This window comes from Vipera ursinii (assembly GCF_947247035.1).
Source record: "Vipera ursinii genome assembly, chromosome: 17".
Classification (NCBI taxonomy): domain Eukaryota; kingdom Metazoa; phylum Chordata; class Lepidosauria; order Squamata; family Viperidae; genus Vipera; species Vipera ursinii.
Window position 1 is genome coordinate 829,335 of NC_139530.1, and position 17,913 is coordinate 847,247.

A 17,913-nucleotide genomic window follows, 5' to 3' on the forward strand; every position below is an offset into this window, starting at 1 on the left:
TGATGTTTGAAAAATCTGTGTTGTTTTTTTATATATTTTTCTTCCAGTTCGGTCAACGCCCAGACCAAGAACGGTGCCACCCCCCTTTACTTAGCCTGCCAAGAGGGTCACTTGGAGATTGTCCAGTACCTGGTCAAGGAGGGCGGAGCTGACCCTCACCTACGCGCCAACGATGGGATGACGCCCCTCCACGCCGCGGCTCAGATGGGCCACAACACTGTCATTGTGTGGCTGGTGAGGATGGGGATGTCGGTGGGGCACAAACACATAGAGGTGGTCCTCGGCTCACTTAGTGACCATTCAAAGTTACAACGGCACTGGGGAAAAAAAACCCTACGACGAGCAAGATCACCGGGGAAGGCAGACCCGCTTAAGAACTGTGTTGCTAATTTAACAACTGCAGAGATTCACCTGGGAGAATGGGGCAAAATTCGCTTAGCAAGCATCTCCCTTAGCAACGGAATCATTGGACCCCATTGTGGTCCTACATCGAGGACTGCCAGAAGGGGGAGGCCACCACCGTCGCCGAGACTCCGGCCTTGATTATTTTTTTTTCTTGCTCGGCACTTAGATGAGTTTCACCGACGTCCACCTGTCGGAGCGAGACGAAGAGGGGGCCACACCCATGCATTTCGCGGCCAGCCGGGGCCACGCCAAAGTCCTGAGTTGGCTGCTCTTGCACGGAGGGGAGATTGCGGCGGACAAGTGGGGAGGCACCCCCCTGCACGACGCCGCGGAGAACGGGGAGCTGGAGGTGAGAGAATAGGTCGGGGAGAGGGTCATCTCTCTCTCCGAGGGGGAATTGGAGGCCGCAGCGGGGCTGGGAAGCGCTAGGTTTGGTTTAGCTCAGGGGACACGGCCCTAGCCAGTCGCTCTTTTCTTTACCTGGGATCCGGTGCGGGAGAAATAGAGAGGGCTTGGGAGGGATCCCAACTAGAGGCCATCTAGTCCAGCCCCCCCGCCCAGCGGAGGGATCCAAATTGAAATTTAGGAGGCCAGAAGGATTGAATGGGACCATACAGGTCATCTAGTCCAACCCCCAGCCGCCCCTGTGCTCACCCTCGTCTTCTTCTCCCCCCGACACACACAGTGCTGTCAGATCCTCGTGGTGAACGGCGTCGACCTCAGCCAGCGTGACCGGGACGGCTACACGGCCGCGGATCTCGCCGATTACCACGGCCACTTGCAGTGCGCCAAGTACCTGCGGATGGTGGAAAACATGGTGCAGATTCGTGGGGGGTGGAGGGAGGGGGGAGGGGAAGGGCTGGGAGGAACACAGGTCTGTCTGTCTGTCTCTCTGTCTGTCTATCTATCTATCTATATCTATCTCGATCTATCTATCTATCTAATATCTATCTCTGTATATCTATATGTCTATCTATCTACCTACCTACCTACCTACCTACCTACCTATCCATTATCTAGATAGGTGGATGCTATTTAAATTATTGTATAATTTTTTTTCTGTTTTCTGTTTTCATTTTGGTTTGATTGCATTGCTTTTTAACCTTTTTGTTCTTTTTTTATTTCTTTTTAACTATCTTCCATTTCTGTGACGGCACCGATTGTTAACATTTCTATTCTTCCTTCATTTCTTTCCTTTCCTTTTTTCCCTCCTCTCTTTTTTCTCTTCTATTTGTGTTCTGCCCTGGCTCTTTTGTTTTTTTCTCCTCTTTCCCTGTTTTGATTTTTTTTTAAAAAAAAACCCCTCCTTTCTTGTCTCCCTTGTTTATTTACTTTCTCTCCTTGTCACCCTCCTGCTTTCCTTTCTGCTATTCTTCTCCATTCCCTCCTTTTTCTCATGGACCGTTTCATTTCATTTCTATTTTTTCACATTTTGGTTGTTTTATTTTATTATTATTCACATTTTCCGTTTCTGCTGTTATTTTTCCCCCCCTTTTGGCTCTTCCCTCCTCTCCTCTCGCCTTAAACCACTCTAGAAAAATAATTATCGCCACAATTTTAAAAAACCGCCGGTCTTCCACAGAAGCTGGGCAGAGGCCACCGATGCGCTGGCCACGTACAATGACCTTGCGGTACGTGCCACGTCCACCACCCCGCTGCTTCTTTCTGCGCAGCCCCTAAACGCAGGCAGTCCTTGACTTACGACTTTGCTCATTGAGTGACTGTTCAGAGTTGCAACATCATTCCTAAACCGTCTCAGTTAGTGACGGAAAATTCTGGTCCAGTTGTGGTCCTAAGTCAAGGACGGCCTGTAGAACTGATGAAGCTCCTTGGATAAGAAATGAAAGGTCTTCCTTTTCTCCCTCATACTGTCCTTTTAAAAGAAGAAGAAGGGTGGAAAAACACCCACTTTTGAGATCATTTCTGCAGGGGTTAATTTTGTTCTCTCTCGCCAATTCGAATCCTCCCCCTTTTCACCTATTTCCAGCATGTTTGTTCAGAACGGGGGGGGGGGGGGAATTTGCTTTTTAAAAGCTCCCCAATGCCAGGGGGAATTCACCAGCTGCTGGTTACCCAGGGCACCGGGTGTAAATCCTGCCAGGGCGGCTGTGATACTGTGCAGCCCCCAGGGAGCAAAATAAGCCTGTTATTTTACGCTGGATGCTGGTCTGAGCTGTGGCTGCGACGGAAGGAGAGAGAACCTCCCCTTTTCCCCCCAGCATCATGGGCAACGTAAGAGGGGTCTCGGGATAGGTGGGTGGGTAAGGGGGTGCTACAGCTTGGGGACTGAGATGGCAATTTCATAGGCACCAATCTCCCCCCCCCTTGCTTTAAATCCGGAAGTGAACCAGGCTTCCCTCCTGCGGTTGTGGGTGCTTCATCACCGGAGGTCTTCAAGAAGAGACTGGACAGCCAATCGTCTGGCATGGTCTGGGGGTTGGACTAGAAGACCTCCAAGGTCCCTTCCAACTCTCATTCTGACTGATTGATTCATGGATTGATTGATTGATTGAAATGGTCTAGGGTCTCCAGCCTGAGCAGGGGGTTGGACTAGAAGACCTCCAAAGTCCCTTTCAACCCTATGATTTTATGATTCTGATATGACAGATAGATGATAGATGGTAGGTAGGTAGGTAGGTAGGTAGGTAGGTAGATAGATAGATAGATAGATAGATAGATAGATAGATAGATAGATACAAAATCTTAGAATGAAAGGTATCAGAGAGATCATCTAGTCCAACCCCGTCCCCTACAGAGTTCCAGTCACCCAGAACCTAACATCCCCATGTGACTCTCCCCGGGGGCCCCAAGTTCTCCACTCAGGTATTTCCTGGAAAAGATTCTCCAACCGAAGGCAGGTCTGACTACCCCAACAATTTTGGGGTGGAAAGCCCAGACTGAATTAAAAATATTTTCCTTGGAGGCTCTGGGTTCGGGTGAAGCCACATCCTGTTTCCTGATGGGTCCCTTAACGCTTTGTTTCCCGTAGAGCGTGGAGCACCGGGTGCTGTCCCGAGACCCCTCAGCCGACATGGAACTCAAACAGCCAGATTCTGGCCTCTCCTCACCCCACACCACTGTCTCGGCCCCCCAGACCCACTTCAATATGGGGTCCCCGAGCAGCATCTTCTCCAACTACGATTCCTCGCACTCCAGTCAGTCCAGCACGGGAGAGAAGAGGAATTACACAGGGCCACGTAAGCAACCATCGGGGAGCCCCGTCGTTTGCTCAGTCATCAAGATCTGATTGCTGACACAACCAATGTCGCTTGCCGACACAACCAGTGTCGTCGTGACATAAATCGCTGAGTGGTGCCCTTTCCAATCAATTTTGCAAAGTATCTTGCAAAATTACAAGCAGGAAGAGCAAACTCCGCTTTTTAGGACCAGTTTGCATTAACTCACAGTCCTTTCTCGGTGCATACGAAGGTGCCCCGGCCCCTGGTGCTCTCCCAGTGCAGGCTGGGAATGAGGGGTGTTGTACTGCAGCTAGAGGCTCCTTACTGGGAAAAAGTTGGCCTGGTTTTATGATTCATGGCCCAGCGACTCTTAAAGCAACATTCATTAAACCGAAAAGCAACGGGCCTCATTCTGTGAAGTCAGCCAAACACGTTGCGCTTCTTCTCAAGCCGAGTTCTCACAAACGTGTGTCTTTTAGCAGATGGGGCTTTTCAGACTGGCCAGAACTGCCCTTCACCCTTCGAAACGACAGCCTGTCATCCAACTGCTAGAGTTCATTTGCAAGCTGCTCTACCAGTTGGATATCAATCATATCTTTTTTTTCTTTTTTCTTTTTTGCTTCAGGGGTCCCCGAAACGGCACTCACCGATATGCAGACCTATATGGACATGCTAAATCCAGAGCTGGCCCCGGGTCCCGCAAAGACGGGGGGCCAAACCTCTCTACCCCCACCTCCAAATTTCCCGGCGCCTTCTCCCCCCTCCCATCCCAAGTGTCTCCCCCCACCCCCTGGCTACCCGGCGCCCAACCCCCCCGAAATGCCTCACACCGCCGAGATTTACGTACAAGCCAAAAATAACCTTCGGCACGTGGACAGCGAAGCCCTCAAACAACAGGTAAGAAATTTAAGGGGAGGCTGGGAGGGGCTTAGATGCTCCAGGGGGATTCTGGGACTTGAAGTTCCCCCTGTTTTTTCCCCAAGCTGCCATGTTTGAGAAACATTGCTCCAGAATGATTTGTATGCCGTTGGGGCTTGTCCAACCGAGCTGCGGGAAAGCAAAGAGACTGGACAGCCATTTGTCTGGAATGGTTTTGGGGTCCCCTGCCTGAGCAGGGGGTTGGTCCAGATGACCTCCAAGGTCCCTTACAACTCTGTGATTCTGTCAAACTAGGAAAATTACTCTGTTTGGGGTTTTTGTTTTTTTAAAAGAAATCAGCCTTACGTCTCTCTCTGTCTGTCCAGCCCTGTTGGTAATTTCGCCAAGCTTCATACTTTACGCCGGGCTTAAAGAAGCGGCTGCGGACTTTGCATTTTGATTTTCTCACGCAATGCTGTCGCCGTGGCGGCGCCGGAGTTTTGAAGCTGGACTTTGCTTGGGCGTGCAAGCCAGACTCGCCTAGGCTCCAGACCCAGATTTCTTAATGGGCAAATAGGGGAGGGTGGGTGGGTGTCCAGAATTCCCCTCTTGCAAAAAACCATTTGGGATTCTTCCCACGGTTTGATTCAGACAGACAGACAGACAGAGAGACAGGCGCACGCTAGGCATCCCAGGGGCTGCCATCAGTCCTTGCATCCCGGTGATGTCACAATGGGGGAGGGGGGAATGGAGGGGTGTTGCTAATGGACTCGAAGGTCCCAGTAACCGGAGACGCCAGCTCACCTGTCTCAGGTGTGCAATAGAGAGGTGTCAGATGTCTTGCGGCTTTCAAGGCAGCTGAAAAAGCAACCCAGCCGGGCACGTAGCTCAGGTAAGAGAACCTGCAAGCAACAGCAGAATAATAATAATAATAATAATAATAATAATAATAATAATAATAATAATAATAACAACGACAACAACAACAGAAAAAATTTCTTCCTGGCTTCATCAGATGAGACGAGAAGGATGAGAAATGCAAAGGAGATGCAAACTTTTGAAAACTGGGCAAAAGCGAGCAGGGAAAAATACATTTATTTTTAAAAAATTCTTCGAGGTCAGAAGCTTTGCCTCGGATTAGAAGGAGAGAAAACACATTTGTGGCATTAGGAGCAGATCTGGCAGGGATGATTTGAGTGGCAGTGAAAAACGGAAGGGTTCGAAGTGCAAAATCATTAGCAAAATAAAGGAGACCACAAAACGTATTTATCAGTTGGGGAATCTCCCTTTTTTCTGGAAAAATAGACTTTGCAGGTTTTGAAACACCGTTTTTTTTTTCTTTAATAAAAAAAATCCAAGGGTTTGTTTAAATGGGGACGGTCTGAGGAAGTAAGGAATTGGGAATGAAAGGGAGGGAGAGGGAAGGAAGGAAGGAAGGAGAGAGAGAGAGAGAGAAAGAAAGAAAGAAAGAAAGAAAGAAAGAAAGAAAGAAAGAAAGAAAGAAAGAAAGAAGAAAGAAAGAAAAAAAAAGAAAATTGCAGTCACATGAATGCAGTTGAGAAAGGGGGCAACCATCAGAATTTCGAGCCCACACCATAAGTTCCCTCTAGGTAGGTCACAATTCGAGGACTACTTACATTGCAGTCAGTAAAATGGGTCCAAAAGAAAATGTCATTTCATGCAAATCTTGGCAACTGGCCACGGCATCCGGGATCCAATTTAACACCCTGATCTTTGCAGCCGACCTGCCAAGAACAGCTGCAAAGGACCGACTCCAGCAGGAGATCCAGAAGATTCAGCAAGCAACCGAGCACGGGGGATTACTACAAGCGTCTGGAGAGCGGAGGAAGTACGGAGCAAAGCAGGAGAACGTCCAGGATGGCCCACAGTGAGGAGGTGAGAAGGCGGGAATCCGTTTTTGGGGACCCGGTCGGAACCACTTTGAGCGCTGCGTGGAAAGATGGGGCTGGGGATAGGCGGGAAGGACCTGGGCAGACGGGAGGAAGAGACACAGAGTAGACCCCGGCCAGAGAAGAGGCAGAGGAGCCCCCAGGAGGAAAAGGGGGGTGGGAAGCATCTCAGCAGGGACACACAAACACACACACACACACCCTAGTTTCCTGGGCTGTAAAGAAGGGGTGGGGGGGGGAGAGACGGACTTTCAGACTTGCAAAATTCTCTCGCTGCAACCTCACAATAAAGTTAGAATTAGTACTTCCGCGCCTGCTTCAACTCAGGACTACCTTGCAAGGCTGTTAGCGGGATATATATATTTTTTTAAAAAAGCCGATGGCTTGAAATTCCACCTTTGGGAAAGGGCTTTTGCCCAGGGCTGAGATGGGTCGGGGGTCTTTTTTTGATCTTCTCTATTCATTGCCTCCTTACCCTCCCAAGGCTTCGCTTCTCTCCAGCGAGAAAGTGCAAAACGGAAGCAGGACGGAGAAGACCCCAAGCGGAGAGGACCCTCCCCCACCTCCCCCCCTGCCCGAGGGGGGCTGCTCCCCACCTCCCCCTCCTCCCCTGCCTGTGGAGCACACACCCCCCTCAACCGGCCAGCGAAGGTCCTCCTCTTCCACCGGAAGTAAGTCTTTTTCCCTTCGGACCCTCACTCAAAATTTGTGTTCCCGTCGCGCTGTCTTCGAGGCAGTCCTGGGTGCAAATTCAGCCATGAAAAATACAGGTAGTCTTTCGACTCACAGCTATTTTTATGACCGGTCCTCACAGTCCTTAACAACCATGGCAACATCTCCAGGTCAAATTCTGCTCAGCACCCAGCCTCTTTCTGCAGGTCAGGTAGACTGCTCCTAAGAACGAGGCTCGATTTTGTGTTCTGGAGGTTAATATTTGGGCTGGCCGTAGGTTTGGTTTTTCTGTCATTTTGTTTTCAGGGCGGGTGGTTTCCAGGAACAGAGAGATGAGAAAAATGTCTGTGGTTTTTTAAGACTGGTTGAGTCATCTTTCTGGGTTTTTTTTTCTCTCTGTCTCTTTTTTTTTTGGCCAAGCTGGCTTGATATGCAAAAATCAGAGAGATTGATGATGAAGGAAATTATAAGCTTCATTTTCTCAAAAAAAACTCCAGCCTGTTGGCCAAACCAGAAAAATTACCATGTATTTGAGGTCCCTGGTCAAAACCTCACATTAAAATTTCTTTCTTTCTTTCTTTCTTTCTTTCTTTCTTTCTTTCTTTCTTTCTTTCTTTCTTTCTTTCTTTCTTTATTTCTTTCTTATCACTCAGCTGGCTTCCATGTCTAAGGCAGGACTACAACTCACTGTCTCCCGTTTTCTAGCCTGGTGTCTTAACCACTGGACCACACTGTCTCTTTTCATTTACTTCTTTCCTAACAGTTAAAACAATTAACCAATGGAACAGCTTCCCTCCAGAAACTGTGGGTGCTCCATCACTGGAGGTTTTTAAGAAAACATTAGACAACCATTTAACCAGGATGGCATAAGGTCCCCTGCTTGAGCAGAAGGCTGGACTAGAAGACCTCTAAGATCCCATTCAGCCTGGTGATTCTGTGATTTTTTTTCTATAATTTTTCATTTGGTTTGAGCCAGGTATCAATCCAAATCCTCCAATGGGAAGGGACCTGTCAGGTCATCTAGTCCAACCCGCTGCTCAGGGATGCCAAATTCAGTTTCGTGACCAACTTTGCCCCCCGCACCTCCCTTTTAGCCTTTTCTAAGCCCCCCCCCCCCAAAAAAAAGCGTTAAGTTCCAATTTTGTAGGGAAAGTGCTGTTTTGCAGAATGGAAATGGCCTTTGAAGTTTGCATCACCTGCGGCTGATTATTTCCAAGTTCCCTGCCGATCCTGAATTAGCCCCACGTAGACCAAGGTTTCTGATTTGCATACATGCAGATCCAAGGTTTAAAATTTGCCTTGTTCCACAGCCGGACAGCTCAGACCTTCCTTAGGAAAGCACGTCTTTGGGGCTTGGGGACAGCCTGGCTGCTGAAAAAAAAAAAAGGATTTTGAAAATGTTGTAAAGGGGACATACAGATAGTCCTCAGATTATAACCCTTTGTTTAGTAACCGTTTGAAGTTACGACGGTCTTGAAAAGAGACTTTTTTTCCACCCACAGGCACCAAATCTTTTAACATGATGTCCCCAACGGCCGATAATTCAGAGCTTCTGGCCGAAATCAAGGCCGGGAAGAGTCTGAAGCCCACCCCTCAAACAAAGGGGTTCACCACGGTTTTCTCTGGCTGTGGCCAAGCTGGAGGCAGCGTAAGTCATGCGGGGGAAAGAAAGAATTGTCAAATGCCCAAATTGCAGTCACACGACTGCAGTTCAGGAAGGGGGCAACGATCAGCATTTCGAATCCACCTCATAAGTTCCCCCTAGGCGGGTCCATCCTAATTTCAGTCACTAAGCAAGTCGTTGTAAGTCAAGGACTTGTAAAGATAAAAACTTAAAATACCTCCTTTGGAGACATCTCCCGCCCGCATCTTTTTTTTCTTCCCCCAATAGGTTGACTTCCCTACGGCTTCCTCATCTCCGGCGGGGACGCCAACACCCCCCTCTACTCCCGAGGAAGCCTCTGGATCCAGAGCTTCTGGCTCGCCCAAGCCGGAGATCAACGGTTCCACGACACTCTTTGGGACCCCAACCAGCCACACGGACCTGGAGGGCCTGATCCCCACGCACGACGAGCAGGGGAGAGCCATCCCGGAGTGGAAACGACAGGTGATGCTGCGTAAACTGCAGATGAAGGTTCAGGAAGAGGAAGAGCAGAGACGCAAGGTAAATGCCGGGACACGGGACGGTCGGTCAGCATGGTGTGGTGATGTGCCGTGACCTCCCATTCTGCGTGGTGTGAGGGGAACCTCAGTCTGGAGCCCAAGAAAAACGTAAACCTTGACCTTGTCTTAAAAGGAAAGCAGATTGTCCAGCAGGAGCACAGGGGGTCAAGATCCTCTACTGCACTGTTGTCTTTTTGTAGAAAATCTGGTTCTGTAGAGTCCTTAGTGCTCTCTGACCTTGGTCATTTTCTTGCAGATGTTTCGTGACCTAACTAGGTAACTTCATCAGAGCTAGAAGGGGGTGGGGTGTCCAGAGTGAAGGAGGAGGAGAAGGACTGTGGGATCCTTGGTAATCTGTGACGTTGGCAAGGCCCGTGGGACGGCAAACGGGGATTCATAGTCAAAAGATCTTTTGCAGACTTTCAAGCCAGTATTTAGAGAACGCGGGGTCCTTCCTTCTAGCTTGTCTCTAGTTCGCTTGCGGCGCATGTGGCGTTCCAGCGTGCCCTCTGCATGGCTGTGTGAATTGACCTGGTATGTGGCCAACTCTGAAGCTCATTTAACCTGCAATATGGGCCAAGCGAGGACCAGCTCTCTGCACGCTTGTTGTGGCGAAAAAGTCCACCACGGAATCCCGGCGATTCAAGAAACTTTCCCACCAGATTACCGATCCAATCTGTCCGTCTAAACAATAAAAAGCTCCTTTTGACACCTTCGCTGCCGGATACTGCAGGAATTAAATGCCTTACATGACCGCTTCATGGTGTAACGTCTGAATGCTTCTCGCGACACCTGCCATTAGCACATTCATGCCGTGGTGTCCTTGCACAATTCTCTTGCGTGCCTCTCACACGAGCAGAAAAGTATCGGTCTTTCTCTCCCGATACGGCCCTCCCGTTTTCCGCCCACCCGCTCCTGGCAGGCTTGTCTTACCACGCGGAGTTTTTAGCCAACCGCTCCGTTCTCATTACACCACGAAGTAACATATAAGGTGAAGGGTGTGCAGAACGCGGACGACGATGTAGTGGCCCGTCCTGAGGGACCTCCTTGCCCTCTGGCTTCTGTTTTATTTTTCTCTTGCCTAGCTACGATCTGGGAACTGCTACCCCCAGGAAGCCTGGCGGTACTCCCATGCCCACAACGCCATTTTGGGACCTTTCGGGGAACTGATGACCGAAGACGACATCCTTTGTATCGAGAAGCAGATCCAGAACCTTCAAGTTGTGCACAAGGTGCAAAAAGTCGAGACCGAACTGGAACAGCTGGAACAGGAACTGCAGCAGCTGCTGCCTGTCTCGGCCGCCTTAGCGAAGGAACACTTCACCGTCAACCCCAGGTGCATGCAGGGCCGGGCGGACGAGCTCCCTGGCTGGTGCAACAAGATCTCCATTCTCTTGAAAAGCATGTCCATCCTACTGGCTACCCTGGGCGGCAAAGCCACCAGTCTGGCTGAAATGGTCACCTCCGAAGCCTTGGCTCAGCAGAGCGAGGATGCCCGGGCGCTCCCTTCGGCAGCGCCCGCGTTCAAAGATGGCCCGAGCCACATAGGCCGTTCTCAGTCCTTCAGCTGCAGCAGGGAGGAGGTGGAGAAGGAGATCGTGCAGTGGGGGGTGTCGGTGAAGAATCTGAAGGCCAACTATGAGCTCCACCTGCAGGCGCAGCTGATCAGCGAAGCCACCAACCGGGTGTACAGAAGGAAGCGCTCCCTGCCGGTGGGAACAACCCAGTTCACTCTTGGCCGCGAGCCCATTTTGGAAGAAGACTACATCATGGACCTTCAGCCGTTCACTCTCCTGGAAGACGAGGAGGCCTCTGTCAGTGGTCTGGAACCCCCCCTTCAGCTGTCGCACGTACCCCTTCTATACCAGGAGGGACCCAGCCCGTTCTCCAGAGGAGACTCTTTTGCAGAAACCATGTTCAGCCCAGACCACATGACCAGGAGCCTCCCGGTGCAGACGGAGCTGAGTTGCATCCAAGACTACATCGACCTGCGAAAGGAGCGGATTGTCTACCTTTTCCTGGAGCACTGGAAGAGGTGGACCTTCACCGATTCAGGCAGGCAGGTTCGGCCAAGGAGGAGGGTGGAAATGCCAGCTCCCAATTTGGAGGAAGACCACCAAGCGTACAACAGGCCTGTGTTGACAGTCACGGGGCCAAAACCCAGCGAGGACCACCAGCTCTTGTACTTCATGAAGCAGCGTCAAGTGGTGGGCAAGCTGCTCACCCACTGGAGAAGTATCATCAGCCAGGTTCCCACCAGGCAAATCCGTCGCCTGAGCCATATTGACATTTTCTACTGGCCCGAACATTTTTTGCCGCACGTCGATGGCTCCCCAGTGGACTACAATAGTCTCACCCTGGACCTCTTCATGCTAGGTTACTTCCAGCTGCTGGAGATGGACATGAGCCGCGAGGAGCGCAAGTTTCGCCACCTGCTCTGCTACGAGATGTTTGACCATCTGGGCAGCCACAGCTGGGACCTCATCCGCCACTTTCACCAAGTGGTGATGGAGGAAGTGGAGACCGGGAAGCGGGATTGGCTGGATGGCTTTGAGGACCTCAAGCAGAGGATCTTCAGAGACAATCTTGTGGTGGACCACGGGACCACACCCAGCGTGGATGTCCCGGCCGGAACCCTACATTCTACCCCTATTCTGTCCCACCAGGAATCCTCTCTGTCTTTGATCAGTAGCACGCAAGAGCCCATATCCGTTGAAGACGAACTAGCTGTTGTCCCAACTCTAAAGAGTAGGAAGAACTCGATCCAGCTCGTTTCAGAACTCGGAGAATTTAGCAACGATGACATTTGCCGCTATATAGACCGTAGCTTCTCGTTTTGGAAAGAGAAGGAGGCTGAGATGTTTGACATCTGAGGGTCCAGCTTCCCGGGTAGTTGGAGAAGACCCTTGCAGAAGATAGCTTCTTAAACACGGATCTGTTCAATCTACAACCGGTCTTTCACCAATCCAGAAGGTGACATTGATTACCCTCTCAAATAACATTGATAAGATGGCGAGGTGCTCCTAGCTAGGACTCTTGGTAGACCAAATGAATGGATCACCGCTGAGTTCCGTCAAGAGCTGCTGCCCCTGATTCCGAGGTCGAGGAACGTTGCTACAGTTCCGAGGCATATATAGAGTTACAGCCCTGTCTGAACACACTATTCACCTTTGTGATGTGCTCTTTGCTTACAAAGGGTCCACGACAGCTACACATCCAGGCAGAACTCGTGGGGGACCTCTGTGCAAGTGGGGGGGAAAAACTAATCCACTTTGCTACCCAACTTTTGAGTAGAAGAAAAAAAGTAATAGAAGTTGTACTGTACAAGGACACATAGTCAATTATAGGGTGCACAGTTTGGGGATCAAGAAAGTTTGATGCAGATAAAGGCACAGCCAGATGGGGAGGGCGTTTAGGAGCAGAGCAGGCCCCGTATCTGCCTTATTTTCTTTTTATGCCAGATATGCAACACACCCAGTCCCCAACAAAGGAGTGCCTATTGTAGCTTAGCGTGTTGTGCAGATTCAAGACATTGCAATTACTTTATACTCCTTAGAGTGTATATAGACAAACATCCACAGGGTAGGAAAGCAAAACTTTGTGCATCGTGACACCAAATGACATCCGTGTTGTTAGCATGACGAAGTGCTACATGCAATGTCACCGTAGTCTCTACCAAGTGATTTTGCATCGAATGGAGCGGACCTAGAGTTGATGATCTGCAAATATAATTAATTTCAGAGATACTGATTATACTTCCCATAATGAATTCATCAATTCCCCCCCCCCCAGAAAAGGGTGCTAGGATCCTAAAACAATTTACTTTGGGACAATTTGAATGCAAAAAGACAAATTAACAACTTTTTGCCCTTCAGTGTGATTAGTTGGCGTGATCTATCCTGGCAGAGGTGTGATGGTTGCTTTGTAGTGTGTTATTATGCTCATTGTTTTGTTCTTGTTCTCATCACTTACTACTAAAAGTTGGGGCAACAACCTCAATTAAATTGGGGAGCTCGCTTCATTTTGATGGAAAGTTGCTTGTTTCCCCCCCCCAGGTTTGTCTGAAGAAATAAAATCTGTTGTTGTGTGTAAAGAATTGGGCATCTTTTGTCATTGCAGAGAGAGAGAGAGAAAGGAACTAAAATGTATCAGGATGTTCTCATTTCTATTTTCTGGGTTTGTTTAGACTTTAAAAAAACTTTATCCTAGCCTCCATTCAACAACTGAAAAGCCAGACGCTGCATAAAAAAAGAATCCAAATAATTAATTTTTGACAGTGATTTTCAAAACAGGCTGAAACAATACTGGCGAATTTTAGTGGCACTGTTTCTCAACATTTTAAAGATCTTTTTTATTTAAGGATAGAAAGTGAATGAATTTTTTTAAAAAAAACATACCTTATTGCATGTGTCTAACCTTGAACCTCGGTGAAATTGTTAGCTTTACATCCAGTGGGAATTTTAATTTAATTTACCATTGAATTGGATTGTTGCCCAACAAAGTTTTAAAGCTACCCAACATTTGAAGTTTTGGTTTTTTTAAAATTGAAAGGGAAGTCCAATTTGCTTTAAAACAACGTTTTACAATGCTGGCAAGTTTAAGAAGTCTGGAATTCAACTCTGAGAATTCCCCAGCTCATGGATAAATATGATTTTAGGACCTTTTGTGTGGCCTCTTTTAAGAGAAACACACAAAAAACATGGCTATGTGTTCTGATGTATTGTTTGATGTATTGTTTGATTTATTGATGAAAATGTTTGACCAGAGTCTTGCAGGAAATCTGAATTTCTCTTCGTACGATAGTTTGGTATTTGCTAATTCAGCACGATTTTATACAGCATTACTACCGCACATACTGAGTTTTCCGTCCTATTGTAATAAAGTACAGTATTTCCTTTTGACATTTCCCCCCCGCCCTTGATCTAAAGTAAATTGCAGGTTTACAATCAGGAAGCTACAAAAAGAAAAACAGATGAGGAGGGAAGAGGAAAGGGCCGTCAGTTCTAGACCCCAGTTCCTCGTGCTTCAATAAACAGTCCTTGTTGATGATGAACAATGGAAATACTCCAGGGAGAAAGAGAGCTGTGGGTGGTAAATGTGCTTCCGTTAAAGTAACCTTACAGTAAGATAGAAATTGTAGTCCTGGGTTTGCTTCCTACCTGGACTACCTCAGATTGCAAGTACCTATCTCCTAGGGACGGTCCCATCTGAGATGCTTCCCACGCCCCTTTTCCTTCTCTGGTCTCGGCTGCCTCTTATCTGATTATTGTCTAGTCTGAGTCTCTTCCTCCTGTCTCCCAAGGCCATTTCCACCTGTGGGTAAGAAACAAACATAAAACACACGTGCTTCTTTGCCAGCTAAACCCACTACAGAATAGTCTTTGACTTACGACCTCAACTTGAGCCCAACATTTCTGCTTCTAAAGGAGACACTTGTTAAGGGAATCCTGCCCCATTTTACGGCCTTCTTTGCCAAGCTGGTTAAGGGAATCACCGCCAGTTGTTGATTTTGATCAGCGTGACCCCCGGGGTGCTGAAACGGTCGTAAATAAAGGCCTGTTGACAAGTTCCTGAATTTTGACCGCTGGGAGGCTGCAAAAGTCAGAAGGAAGAGGTTTGGTTTTGAGTCACCTTCTCCAATGCTGTTGTAATAGTCACTAAGCGAATAGTTGTATTTTATTATGATTGGTTATAATAAGGGAACAGGCCTAATTGTCCTGAATTTCAACCCCTTATACTTCAGCAGAGCAGGGAGGTGTCTGTCGGAATCAGCTCCAATTGTTATCATTTGCTCTGGGCTTAAAAAATATTCCATCCCTTCTTATTTAATGAAGGGGTCTTGCATATTTCCGGCAAGATCACACCCATCTTGCTTTCTCGCTCTACCCCTCCCTTTCCTGAACACCTCCGTCCTTGGCAGGTCTCGATTCTCCTTCCTTTCTTCGCCTTGTCTTACAGGAAAGGGAAGAGGAGGCCCGCCTGGCTGGCATGCCGGCTTGGAGAAGGGATATGTTCCGGAAAAAGATGGAAGAGGAAAGGTAAGGATCAGCAGAAGGGAAGACTTGTCGCTCAGGGTGGAACCGCGGGGTCCCTGGTGCTCTCTGAGCTTGGCTGTTTTCTGGCAGACGTTCCATGACCCAACTAGGGGACGTCATCAGTGCTAGAAGGGGTTTATAGAGTAGAGGAGGAGGAGGAGATCCTGGGTGCTCTCTGAGCTTAGTGGATTTCTTGCAGACATTTCATGACCCAACTAAGTAACATCATCAGTATTTGGTGCTTCTTCCTAAACGGATGATAAGAGAAACGCGTTCTCTGTAATTGTGGATCCCACATTTTGCAATAGCATCGACCTGTCAGTGTGCCCTGCAGGGTGTGAAACGGCAACACACTTCTACTTTTTGAGGCTAGCTTGTCTGTTGTGGTTTCTTTTCTTTCTTTCTTTCTTTCTTTCTTTCTTTCTTTCTTTCTTTCTTTCTTTCTTTCTCAGGTTGCAAAAACGGTGAGTCTTGACGGCGCAGTTAAATTATTTTCATTTGTACCCCGGCTTTCTCTGCACACGTCTGAGTCCCTGGACCCATCAGGCACAGCCACGGGCTGGGTAGGACATGGATCCACAGGAAGGGAGGATCGAGGGTCGCAACACGTCTCTGATTTGGAGAATGTGAATCACAGACAACCAAGGAGGGGAAGAAGATATACGAGGCCAGAGTCACCTTGCAGGGGAGATGAGTGCCATAAAAACTTAATTACGTATTATATTTGTAAATATATTTATATAGAAAGAGATAGTCCTTGAGTTATGACCACGACTGAGCCCAAACATTCTGTTGAGACATTTATTAACTGAATTCTGCCCAATTTTATTCCCTTTCTTGCTACCGTTGTTAAATGAATCACTACAGTTTTTAGTAACACGGTTGTTAAGTGAAACCGGCTTCCCCATTGACTTCGTCAGATGGTCACAAAAGGGGATCATGGGACCCCAGGACACCGCGACCGTCGTAAATATGAGCCAGTTGCCAAGCCTCTGAATTTTGATCACCTGACCGCGTTAAGGCTGCGGCGGTAATAAGTGCGAAAAGCAACCTTAAGTCGCTTTTTCCAGTGCTGTTGCGTCTTTGAACGGTCGCTAAACAAACCCTTGTAAGTCAAGGACTATCTGCCTATAAATATGTAATTATAAATAAAAATAAAACCAAGGGGTTGGGGGGGGCGCTGGGTGTGTGGCCAGCCTTTCCAGCCTCTCGTTTCTTTTCCGACAGACGAGAGGAAGAAAAAGTGAGACGGATGGAGGAGGAGAAGGAGAAGGTGCAAGCGGAAAGACTAAAGACTCTGGGCTTTGACGAGAACAAACTGACCCCGTGGCAAAGGCAGCTCATCCTCAAAAAGGGAGACATGGCAAAGTATTAACAGTTCTCCGCGCTTTTGAGGACACCTGTTTTGAATCCAGAGCCCGGGGGCTGCAGGAGAAGCAGAGATTCGTGGCTCCTGGTTTGCAGTCTCCAGATCTTCTGCACTCGCTACCCAGATCTGCCCAGAATCTCTCTGTCTCATTTGCTCATTTTGTTAAAATATCCACTCGTTCAACCCAAACCCAGATCCTTCCGGGATCTGTCCCTCTCATTTGCTCATTTTGTTAGATGTCCTTTCGCTCAACCCAAACCTAGATCCTGTCAGGATCTGTCCCTCTCAATCACGGGTTTATGCTAAATTTCCGTTCATTCAACCCAAATTCAGATCCTTCCGGGATCTCCTTCTCTCAATCATCCACTTTGCTAAATTTCCGTTCATTCAACCCAAATTCAGATCCTTCCGGGATCTCTCCCTTGAGATCCCTCGTTTTGCTAAATTTCCGTCAACCCAAAGTCGGATCCTTTCGGGATCTCTCCCTCTGGATCACTCAATTTCCTAAATTCCTTTGTTCAAGGGCTGGCCCTTGTCCCTCCAATACAGGTGACTTTCACCGTCCAACTGCAAAGGGTGGGATTTAATTTTAAACCGACATCTGGTCTGCTCCCCATCTTAGAGCAAATTCTGAAAAAAAAAAGAGATAAATTTGCGAAGGGCCTGAATTTTCGATAGCTGGCATTGCTGAACACCGATTGGCCAATTCTGGAGAGGTCGCTACAGGTTGTCCTTGACTTACAACTGTCTGTTTAGTGACCCTTCGTATGACAACTGCACTGAAAAAAAGTGACTTTTGACCATTTTTCACACTTATCACCGTTGCAACATCCTCATGATCACATGATCAAAATTCAGGGGCTTGGCAACTAAAAAAAATGGGGCAAAATTCACTTAAGAACCATCTCACTTAGCAACATAAATTTTGGGCTCAATTGTAGTCGTAAGTCGAGGATTACTTGTATGTAAAGCTGTTTTCCTGGAAACATCAGCCTCTGAGACAAGATTTGCTTGCACGCAAAGCAGGGGCTTCGCTGAATTCAACAGCCTGCCTTAATTTATCATTCTTCCTGCAAACTCTTCATTGTGAAAAAAAATCCAGGCAGGCAAAGATTTGTGCCCCCCCCCACAACTAGGCAAGGAAAGTGGGGCACTCTTAGCGAAGCACTTCAGTGTCACAGTAAGAAAAACTGCTTTCCAGAATACCGTTGCCTTGTTCCCCCTGAAGGACAGATTAAAAGTTTATTTAAAAGTGACATACAATGTCTACTGTACCTGTTGCTGTGCCTGAACCCTCCAGAGCGAGCAAGTCTCCTAGCCTC

General features: G+C 48.2%; 2 protein-coding genes and 1 long non-coding RNA gene across 3 annotated transcripts in view; 1 reads left to right on the forward strand and 2 right to left on the reverse strand.

Annotated features, from left to right (window-relative positions):
• The window catches only part of HES2 (hes family bHLH transcription factor 2), a 14,452-nt gene extending 13,383 nt beyond the window's left edge, over positions 1–1,069 (reverse strand). The window contains exon 1 of the mRNA XM_083375849.1: positions 1,060–1,069. The gene's annotated coding sequence lies outside the window, so the exon portion shown is untranslated. The remainder of the gene's footprint in view (positions 1–1,059) is intronic.
• Positions 1–16,597, forward strand: part of ESPN (espin) — a gene marked incomplete at both ends in the record, with an annotated part of 24,299 nt that extends 7,702 nt beyond the window's left edge. The window contains 11 exons of the mRNA XM_083375835.1: positions 48–234; positions 572–754; positions 1,091–1,222; positions 3,395–3,602; positions 4,210–4,481; positions 6,183–6,338; positions 6,837–7,023; positions 8,527–8,672; positions 8,916–9,188; positions 15,146–15,225; positions 16,450–16,597. Of these exons, the coding sequence (XP_083231961.1) occupies positions 48–234; positions 572–754; positions 1,091–1,222; positions 3,395–3,602; positions 4,210–4,481; positions 6,183–6,338; positions 6,837–7,023; positions 8,527–8,672; positions 8,916–9,188; positions 15,146–15,225; positions 16,450–16,597 (1,972 nt within the window). The remainder of the gene's footprint in view (positions 1–47; positions 235–571; positions 755–1,090; positions 1,223–3,394; positions 3,603–4,209; positions 4,482–6,182; positions 6,339–6,836; positions 7,024–8,526; positions 8,673–8,915; positions 9,189–15,145; positions 15,226–16,449) is intronic.
• On the reverse strand, positions 5,201–9,189 carry LOC310648130. The gene is made up of 3 exons (XR_014494018.1): positions 9,069–9,189; positions 8,221–8,395; positions 5,201–5,344 (listed from the first exon to the last, which is right to left on the reverse strand). It is a non-coding gene; the product is annotated as an uncharacterized lncRNA (long non-coding RNA).
• Positions 16,598–17,913: the final 1,316 nt, after the last annotated feature.